We start from the raw sequence: 10,442 nt of genomic DNA on the forward strand, positions 1-10,442 counted from the left end.
AGTAGACTAACACATTGGGTTATTTTGTGCTTGTATTTCTTTTATCAGTCCTTTAGGTACCATATTTTTGTGGGAATTTGGATATGTATTTCCACATATGGGTATGAAGTTGTTCAAAATATGTTTGTGTTTTATATTTCAGCTTGATTTCAGGTTATAGCTTTTTAATTTCTAATATGACTTGTGTCTTTTCTTATTCTCTGCATTCACAATGCGTAGCATATTGTCCAAAGGAGGTGGAAATTGGCCTCACAGTTTTTAATTATAAAGCACAGTACATAAAGAGGTATACAATGAATCCTTGGTACTAAAATTTCATGGGCGTCTATAAGGAAAAAAGTGTTTGAAAAAGCTCCTGTGGGGAGGTGGGAGGTTATAATTTAAAAAAATTGGGAAGCACTGTCTGTTTTACAATCAATTTCATTAGAATATTATCTATATTAACAAACTTTTAAAATGACCTTTGGCTTTGTTTTACTATTTTACTTTTTTGTGTGTTTATTTTTTCCTCTAGTATATTCTCCCTTTCATTTTCTTTGGGTTTAATTTTACTACTCTTTTTAAACTATTTTAGGTCAATCATTAATTCTTTTATTTTCACCATTTCCCTCCACAACATAACCATTTTGGGGTGCAAATTTTCCTCTAAGTTTCTCCTTCACTAAGGCTATATAAATGCTCACATTAGGGATTTCCATAGTCACCAAAATAAAAGTTTTGCATTGCAGACCACCCCCCAAAGTTTTAATGTATATTCTGAATCAGCCTTCCCCACCTCAGATGTAGCATCATTTCATTCCTTTACAATCTTATTTGTGTAATAGATGCTCCAAAACCTGGGGGAAAGCCCAGAGCCCGTCACCTTATGTCCCTGCACCCTCTGCCTCCCCAAGGGCATCCAGAACATTTCCAGAGTGACTGAAGTAAGGAAGGAGTAGGGACTCAGGGCTGGTTTCCCTTTCAGTCCCTAAATGTCCCTTCCTTGGTCTCATCTACTCTGCACTCCCATCTCTGTGCTTATGCAACGTGACCCGCACCTCTGGCTGCCACTGCAACAATTCTGGTTACCTGAGATACTTCTCCCATCTCTTCTCACCTGTCACCACAGGTCATTCAAGCCCTGTCACGACTGTCGCCCACTCAGAAACCATTCCCTCCCGCCTCCTCTCTCCCCAACCCCACGCCCTTCTTTGGGGCCAAGTCCGGTCCCACCCTCCGTGGGTAGTTCGGTTTCCTGCCACCTTTGTTACCTCGAGGTCGCAGAACTCACAATGCTCTGGCGCGGTGCTGCCATCTCACAGCGGAGGGGGCGGCGAGGCGGAGGGACAGTTCCACTGAAGTCTGCGAGATTCTCGGGGGCGCTGCGAAGATGTCGTTTGCCCGGCTGCTCAGCTGGCCGGGGAACGACTGCCCGGACGCCAGAAGTACCCGCCGCGGCGGGGCGCAGACCGCGCGCACTGACGTCCCGGCCGTAGCCTGGGGCCCACCGACCCCAGCGAGAAGTTGTGGGGTCCAGGACAAGTGAGCAGCGGCTGGGACAGCACCTCTGTGGCCTAGGCGCCGCCTCCAAAGACACCGGAACTTTTGGCGCGGCGTGGCTGCCGGCTCCAGGACGCCCCCTCGGGCCAGCCGCTGTAGCCCAGGCCGAGCCAGCTGGCCGCGGGCCGGGGTTCGCGTAGCCGAGCCCACCCGGCATCCCGTTCTCACACCTCGCAGCGGGTAACGTCTACTCGCAGGCCCCTCCCGGAAGGTGCTGTAGGAGTGGCGTGCCCGAGGCCCCGCCCCGGAGGCGGGAGCAGTCGGGGTGGGCGGGGTCCGCTCGGCCCCCGGGGCTCGCGCTCCAGGTTCCCACACGCGCGTGTCGCGCCGCGCCACCTGAAAGCGACCGGAGCTGCCAGAGCCTCTCCAGCGCCCGGCGACGTGGGAGAGCTGAGGTGAGACCTGCCGCTCTGCCCCCGGGACCTGCTACGAGTGGACGTGAGGGGCGCGATTCATCCCATTTCTACCGGCCTCTCCCTAGGGCAGAATGCTCCGTCCAGCCCTTGACTGCCCGGTTCTTCCCTGCCCTCGGGCGCCTGCTTACTTCGTCTCAACCTCCTTTTTTTCCTCTCTCCGTGCCCCCCAGTCCCTGCCTTCTGCCTCTGTCTTTTGTCTCCTTGTCTCTTCCTGTTTTTCTCTGTCGTCTATCTCACTTTTTCTTGTCCGTCTCTTCAATGCGTATTTCTCCTATCCTACCCCTTTCTTTTCTTCCTTCTCTCTCGGTGGTCTTTCCCTTTGCCCCCACCCTTCCCCGACCCAAGAATTCTGCCTCTGATATTTGTTCTTCTGGTTGACTTTGAGGGCGGCAATTCTCTTCATTCATCCATCTCTCCATCCACCCCTCCTCTCATCCTGTTGTTGCTCCGTTCCTGTCAGCTAGGTCTTGTGCTGGGTACCAGGGTAATGGTGCATCCGTCCCAGATCCTTTCTCCCAACAGATTATATCCAAAGATTTGGGCGCGTAACATAGTGTCTGTTTTTGGAGGGGGGGAGGAACCATAAATGATCTAGTTGTAAATACCTGAGTTTTTACGGTGAGCTGGAAGAAAATACTTGGCTTTACAGACAAGGAATTGATCGAATCCTTTCTCGACACTTGCCTTTAGTAATAGGCACAGACAGTACACCAGGAAGCTAAAGCATGCAGAAACCTTTAAGGGACATTAGGGCCCACACCATCCTTCTGGGGAAGTAGGGTAATGACAGGTTGGTGGGGAAAGCTCAGTTGTAGGAAGACAATAGGGAGGTCAGGGCTTTGGGTGTGAAAACGTTAGCTGAGAGTTAAAATATAAAATTAACTGTATATTTTTAAAATACCTACTTGACAATGCTGCTGATGTGCAGAAATTAAATTACTGAATCAGACAGGCATTTTATAGCAATTATTGTGGCATTTAAAATTAATGTTTTTATGTACATTAGGTAGGACCACAGTTGAGAATATTTTAGTATCAAAGATTCTCTTAGGCACATATTAAGTGAAGAAATCTAGAAAAGAAAATCTGATTCATTTTGGGAGAATAAAGTAGAAGTATTGCATGTTAAGGCAATGTTTTGTTTCTTGTTAGCAATGAAATTTTGTCAGAGACATGATTTTATTTATGATATTTTTATGACATCTATAGAGCTGTATGTTCAACACACATATACACACGTGATATATATATGGTTGTAAAAAGAAAACTTGTTTATTTTTAAAGCTATTAATTACCACCTAACACTTGAAGCTTTCTTAAATAAATAATTTAGCTTTATAAGTTTATGATTTTTAATGATAAAAATCATGTGAAAAGTCATATATGATCTGAAGCAGGCTCCAGGCTCTGAGATGTCAGCATAGAGCCCAACCCGGGGTTCGAACTCACAAACTGTGAGATTATGACTTGAGTGAAAGTTGGACACTCAACCAACTGAGCCACCCTGTTAACAGGCACCCTGTTAAATTTTTAAGTATATGCATGGAACTTTGATTCAGGAAACTATTTTCTGCATTGAAGAGTCAATATGTCTTTTAAGTCATTGTATCACTGACTTCTGATGTGTCAGGCACTGGAGGGGTGGGGTGAAAGGGTCGCTTTGCAAGTTATTTAAAAACATCATACCTGCTTTGCTTAGCAGATTCCTTTTTCATAAACCCAGGAAGTAACAACTTTTCTTTAAAACAGAGAATCACAAAATAAAAAAAAAATGTTTTTCAAGGTTTTGTGTTGAGCTCCAATGCTTTTAAATTTCTTTTCCTTCTTTCAGTAGCCTGTGTCTCTTTTTTCTAGTAGATGATGCTATCCTTGGCATCAGGTAGAATCTGGCTGAGCAGTTTGATGTACAAGCCATGGACTTTCCCTTGAAGACTGCCACTGGACTTGGTCTACAGGGCCAAGTTGTGTTAGGACTCCAGTCCACCTCATTATGGCCCTGGTGTCTGGCTGCATCCTGGGAATCCTGCGTTTGGTTTTGCTTGAACACAGTAAGCATTGCTGCTGAAGAAGTGTAGGCAGAGCTGGGCATAGAGCCTGTGGGGACTGGCTGGGAAGCCCTCCTCTCTCCCAGCTCCAAGGGCACTACTAGCCAGCCTCCAGGAAAGCCGGATACCTCTCCAGTTTCTAATGTTCTCAGGGTTCCAGAGCTAGGAGGATGCATGTGTATTTCCCTTCTCAGGAAAACCCAGGACGTCAGAATCCATATGTAGAAGGGATGGATAGATAATTATCCTCTGGTACCTTCCTTAAAGGTCTGAGAAGCATCCCTAAAGTCTAGGGAAATTGAAGGATTAGAGCACAGTAGCTATTATCTGCTCCTGTTTTAGCTAAAAAAGAAGGCAGACACAAGAAGATACTAGCTGGTGATATAAGTGATATCACTGAATAAGATCCAGTTTCTGAGTGAGCTGCAGCTTGAAAGAGCTGGACACTGGCCAGCTGACACAGGCTGGAGAGTACCTTCAGATATCCCAGGAAAATGAGGTTGCCCAGTTGTTTGCTAAAACCTCTTTCTTTTGTGAAAGAAGGGGAAAGGACGAAAATGCCCTGGGCATTTGATCACTCATTAAACACTATTGTGTCCTGGTTCCTGGGAGCACAAGAATAGAGGGGAGGCAGCCATGAAGTTGACTTTGACCCTTTGCACTAGTCTGATGACAATTGATAAATTGATGCTACCTAACATTTATTGAACTAGGCTCTTTAGCACTTTAAATATATTAGCCCATCTAATCTTTACAGCCACCTGATGAAGTGTACCTCAAGATGATCCTTTTTAGAAAGTGTCCTTTTTTTAGAAGAGAAAATAGGTAGAGAGAGGAACAGCCCCTTGCCTATGGTCACAGGATTGGTAAGAGCAGAGTTGGGTTTGATCCAGGCATCTGACATGAAAGGCCATGCACTTACCCTCTGTGTAATGTAAGGCTTAATGATTCTTTGGGATGGGCCAGTCAGCACAAACAGAAAAGTAATATGGAAGAATGGGGCCAGTGTTTCCTAGGTGAGAGAATGATTGGAGTCTGTACTCAGTGCCCTGGAAATGGGTAATAAACAATGACACATGAGCTTGTAACACTGTGTGGTTGGTGAGGCTTCATCTCCAAGTTCGTAGCCCTTCCTATGTTGGTCAGTGGAATCCTCACTAGTGGCCCAGGAAGATTGAGAGCCTGAGGGAAAAGTATCCTCTCTGATAGGAAAGGCTGGATGTGGTCACACCGTATCAACTTAGGAAACTCAGATTCAGAAAGTTTCAAAGATCATTACTTCATAACCCCACAATCTAAGAGCTCAGATGTGTTGGAAAGTATAGGACTGAAATCAGGTCCTCTCAATAGGAAGACACAAGGTGGCACTGAACAATGTGTGACTCAGAAGACTATCTTGCTGGGCTCAGACTGAAGGAGGACAAGAGAACCTTCTCAGGACACACATAACAGAGTGAAGAGGATGAGTAAATAGTATCTGGGTCAAAAGCCAGAATGAACTGAGGCTATTGAGGACGGTGGAGGGACAGCAAAGAGCCCCTTAAGACTGCATGGGAACAAGGAGAACAAGGGCTGCATACATCTACTGGATCGTCTGGCTGAGAACATCCTCTAGTTGCAAAGGGCATGGGTAGGCCCACGTAGGAAGAAGGGACAAGGCAGCACCAAGGTGCTGTGCATGTGGTCTCCTGACCCAGAACTCACTGGCCAGGGCATGATGTGACCCCAGAGGTGACATCATGCATCTGCACAGGTCATCTGAGAGCTGGATCATAGGGCAGGTGCATGGAGCCTGGAGCTGGATGAGACCCAGAGGCTGATGTTGACCCTGGGAAAGGGCCTGTGAGTCCTTCAACAAGAAGAGATGAGCATCAGGAGCTGGCACAGGCTCACTGGGGACAGGCCACATCAGGCACACATCACTTTTGGCTTTGAGAGGCTTCGATCTGACATTGTCACAGACAGTGGACCAGTTAGAGGGAGCCCCACACAGGGTTTTGGAGGACATTGTTTGCACTTGCCTGAGTGACCTTACCTCAGGAGTGCTGATGTATGAGAGAGAGGTGACCCTCCAGGAGCTTGGTCATGCCAAACGTCCCCAGCCAGTTCAGTACCCTCACCTTCTCCTTTTCTTCTTCTTCCTCCTCAATATTATTTTTTTATTTTAAAAAATTTTAATGTTTATTTTTGAGAGAGAGAGAGAGAGAGAAAGATGCCTGTGTGGAAGGGGCAGAGAGAGAGGGCCAAAGTGGCCTCAAGGCTCTGAGCTGTCAGCACAGAGTCCAACACAGGGGTTGAACCTATGAACTGTGAGATCATGACTGAAGCTAAATTCAGATGCTTAATCGACTGAGCCGCCCAGGCACCCCAAAATTATTGTTATTATCATTATTATCATGTCCTTTTATTTCTCCTCCTTCTGATTAAGATTTGAATAATAAAATTGATGGAGCATGAAGAAGGATATATATCTAACATAGCAATTGGCCGACTCCAGGCCCACATTGGTCTCGAGAAGCTGGAAGGCAGTGCTGCATTTAGCAATGTGGCATTTGGCAGGAAATGAATGTACTTGGGCTGGATCATGCAGCTTTGCTTGTGTGGTTATCATGAAACTTTCATGCCATAAGTCGTATGAGCATTTAGCATCTCTGTCATGTATTCACTTTCAAAGTAAAAAAATAGTTAGTTCTATTCTTACATCACAAAGCATCCCTGGTAGCAAATATTGCATCCTGCAGTAGGATTCCCATGTTCCAAACTTGAATGCTGAAAACAGAGTTGTCACATCTGTGGCTCAGGGCACTCCAGACATTTCTGGAAACTTGGTCTACCTGACTGTGGTTGGAAAGCTGTGAAGACATCCCAGTAGAGCTGTCTGCAAAGGGATGTGTGGGTGCTGCAGGACCAGGAGGACAGCAGGGTGGGCTCCTGCCCAGGCTTGGGAAAGACATTGTATCATTCTAAAATATAATCTGGAAGGCTGTCTGAGGCAAAGTTGTGTGGAAAAAGAGAGAAGGATTAGAGAGGGGATGTTTGTGTGTGCGTGTGAGTATTTCAGTGTGCATGTATGTAAGAGTGTGATCATGTATGTGTGTGTGTGTGTGTGTGTGTGTGTGTGTGTGTGTGTGTCTGGGAGTATATGTGTGTTTGAGTGTGTGAGTGTAGTGTGTGAGTACATGTGAGGGTGTGAGTGTATCTGGGTGCATGTGTTCCTTTGTGAGCTCATAGAAGCTCAGCAATAGGGCTTCAAGCAGACCAGCTCTTCTTTGAGGATGAGGGAGAATCGGCTTCATCTCAAGTAGTCATACACTGGCAGATCTGGAAAGCACAGTGACATAATTTAACACCAACTCTGGTTTATAGATGGGACACTGAGGTTGAGAGAGGTGGATGGTCAGTGAAGGGTCACTTGGCTGGTGTGGTCACCCCTACCTGTTCAAGAAACATAGGCTAGCACTAAACTTTGATGCCAAAGGCACCCCATTTGAGAATGAATTTGGAAAGGGTGTTAGGAGTGGCTTGGACTCCCCTGGAGGAATATAGTTTGGACTCAGTGCTCCCCACTTGGGGCATTGAGAGGGCCACAGGAGCAGTTTAACCAAAGCATGCTTTGGGGACACACTCTTGGATTTCATTCCCAGCAGTGCCTCATACTGCAGAGGACTTCAGGCAGGGTGTTCAGCTTTCCAGAACCCGTGTCCTCGTCCTCTGTGAAAGAGGGTGATGATCCTGCAGGTGTAGTGAAGGTGAAAGGAAGTAACACTTACAAAACACCTGTCCCAGACTCCTGCTGCTGAGACAGAGAGAAGGAGGGCAGGGGACCTGTCCTTCCTTTTACCGGTTGGCAGGAGCTGACTCGAGCCCAGTGATGTTTGTGAATAACAAGCCTATGGAGGTCCCTGTGAGGAAGGGGCTTGGTTGCCCACTCATCACCATCCTCCTGGGCCTGAGATAACTTTTCTAACTATGAAAACTCAGAAAACTCAGTGGAGTCTGGTTCAGCCGGGGCTGCTCACCAGCTGGGGTTGGGGGTGAGAAGATGGGTGTCCTGGTTTTAAGAACTGGCTGGTGGAGTTGATTAGGGAAGGGCAGGAATGAAAGCCTCCCCATCAGGCACTCTGTCCTCTTCAGTGCCACCTCACATGTGACTATGAGTGCCTTTTCTCTAAGCCTTGAGCACCTCTAGCATGAAGTGTAGGCTAGTCTAGTGGAGGCTGGCACTAGAGAACAGTTGACAGGTGAGCAGAGAAGAAGGAAATGGATTAATGTCCAAGGAGAACCAAGTGTGGGCACTTCTGCTGAATGGATACAGGGTAGACCCATGCTTGCTCCAGAGGCAGGGCTGGGTGAACAGATGGCTGCCCACCAGGAGTGGGAGTGGGGCCAGGCACAACCCCAGACCCACCCAAGCATGCCTGGGCATTTATTGTCCAATTTCTACCCTGTGGCCACCTGTGCTACAGGAGCTCCTGTCCCTAGGTGCTTGTGTCCTGGCACTTCTGATGCTTTAGAAGAAAATTAGCATGCTGAGTAGCAAGAATGCTCTAAACAAAAATGAAAACTTTCATAAATCATGGTGCAAAGCAATTAGAGTTGTCAACCAGGTCAGAACTGCCTGGTGGACACCTTGTGTGCTGTGTGCACACAGCAGCTGCTGCTGGATGCTGACAGATGTGGGGCAGTGCTGAGCCAAGTCCCTGGGTGGTAGGGTCACACAGTGTGGTCCTTCCTCCCTGATGGAGTCCTGGAGGTGAAAGCAGGTGGCACAATGCTCTGAGTCATGGTGATATGTCGCCTCTAGAGTAGCCAGGGTTCTTTGGATGCAAACAATGAAGAATGAAGAGCTCATGTCTCACTGCTATTGCTTCCCCTCTGTGCAGAGTCCTGTGGTCCAAGTGTGGCTGGCCTAGCCAACGGGGGAGCTTCCCAGTCTCACGGCTCCTCCCTGGGTCCAGCCCTTCCCAACGCCAAAGCTCCGGAGGCTGACAGCTGTTGGAGCATCCACCTTCATCAGCTGGCTCACACGCTGCTGGTCAACATGGCTGCTGGGAAGGGTGCTCTTCAGAGCTCTTCAGCTGAAAACACATGGAGGCTTAGTGAGGCTGACCAGGGCTGGGGCTGCAAGCCAGCGCTGCTGGAGAAAATGAACAACCTGGGCTCTGGGGCTGCCGTGGGTGGTGGTGTCCAGGAGGAGACCTCTGCTGAGGTGGCACTGTCAGCAACGCCAGGCAAACTCACACCGGGAAAGCCAATGGCCCAGAAGGTGTGCTGGGAACAGGGGCAGAGTGCCTTCACAGAGGTGCCTCCACTCAAGAAGAGGCTGGAGGGTGTGCAAGCCAAGGAGAGGCAGCAAGATAACCCCATAGGCCAGGCTGGTCCCCAGAAGCTGACCCAGGACATCCCCAGGGACCCAGCTGGCAGCAAAATCTCTGCATGGCCCAGTGGAGCCCGAGGGGCGCAGAGAAGCGCCTTCAGCAAACCAGCCAGGTGTCCAGCAGGGAGACCTGCACCAACCTCCATCTTCCAGGCAAGAGGACCTGCAGATGCCCTTGGGGAGCTGCTGGGACTCATCAACACGCCAGACGTCCCTTGTTGGGGTCAGCTTTCGAATTCTAAGTTTTTGGTGAGTGATTTCTGGAACCTGCAAACATTGCCACAAAATGCTCCTCTCTGCAGTGCTTTCCTGGGGGCCCCTGCACTGTGGCTAAGGCAGGCCACTGCCCAGATGTCCACACCGTCATTGTCCTCGTCCACTGCCTCTTGGGCCCTGCTGCCGCCCACATTCACTTCCCTGGGGCTGTCCACCCAGAACTGGTGTGCAAAGTGCAACCTCTCCTTTCGCCTGACCTCCGACCTGGTCTTCCACATGCGGTCTCACCACAAAAAGGAACATGTGGGGCCTGACTTACATTCTAAGAAGCTGAAAGAAGAGGCCCTCACATGTCCCATTTGCCATGAGTATTTCCGGGAGCGCCACCATCTGTCCAGGCACATGACTTCTCACAGTTAGCGGGTGGCTGTGGAAAAAACCTGTAGGTACAGCTTCCAGCATTTGGCGGTGGGGCAGAGATGGCTCACTGGTGCTTCATTCGAAAAGGCTCCTCATAGTTGTCTGCAGGGCTGTCTTCATTGGAGTTCATAGATGAACTTGGTCATCATGTGAAAAAGACAGCCCTTGGCTGTGATATGTTTTGATGGAAATAAAGTCATGAAATAAAATGATATGTTTTGCTAATCTTGAGTATCGGGACTGCTAGGCACAGAGTAGAGGCCCTGCTCCGGTCACGCTTCTGTTTGTTCCATGTGGAGGCAAGTTGGACACACAGTATGGGCTTTGGAGGCAGACAAGCCTGGATGCTAACCTTTCACATATTAGCCCTGACCTTGGACACATTGATTTAACCATCTGAGCCCCAGTTCTCTTCTCTGTAAATGCAGG

At 48.4% G+C, this 10,442-nt stretch overlaps 2 protein-coding genes across 2 annotated transcripts in view; one reads left to right on the forward strand and one right to left on the reverse strand.

Annotated features, from left to right (window-relative positions):
• LOC115276155 overlaps nt 1-1,749 on the reverse strand; it is a 58,107-nt gene extending 56,358 nt beyond the window's left edge. Inside the window, exon 1 of the mRNA XM_029920016.1 lies at nt 1,251-1,749. Coding sequence (XP_029775876.1) covers nt 1,251-1,696 — 446 coding nt within the window. The 5' untranslated portion in view covers nt 1,697-1,749. The remainder of the gene's footprint in view (nt 1-1,250) is intronic.
• Nucleotides 1,750-6,864: 5,115 nt separating this feature from the next.
• ZNF488 (zinc finger protein 488) lies at nt 6,865-10,238 on the forward strand. The gene is made up of 2 exons (XM_029932077.1): nt 6,865-6,923; nt 8,884-10,238. The coding sequence occupies exon 2, from the start codon at nt 9,042-9,044 to the stop codon at nt 10,011-10,013; it is 972 nt and encodes a 323-aa protein (XP_029787937.1). The 5' UTR covers nt 6,865-6,923; nt 8,884-9,041; the 3' UTR covers nt 10,014-10,238.
• Nucleotides 10,239-10,442: the final 204 nt, after the last annotated feature.

The sequence above is a fragment of the Suricata suricatta genome, chromosome 2 (assembly GCF_006229205.1).
Source record: "Suricata suricatta isolate VVHF042 chromosome 2, meerkat_22Aug2017_6uvM2_HiC, whole genome shotgun sequence".
NCBI lineage: Eukaryota > Metazoa > Chordata > Mammalia > Carnivora > Herpestidae > Suricata > Suricata suricatta.

What these genes read in the sequence shown, in the direction of transcription:
- ZNF488 (XM_029932077.1), top strand. Translation starts at nt 9,042, where the DNA reads ATGGCTGCTGGGAAGGGTGCTCTTCAGAGCTCTTCAGCTGAAAACACA.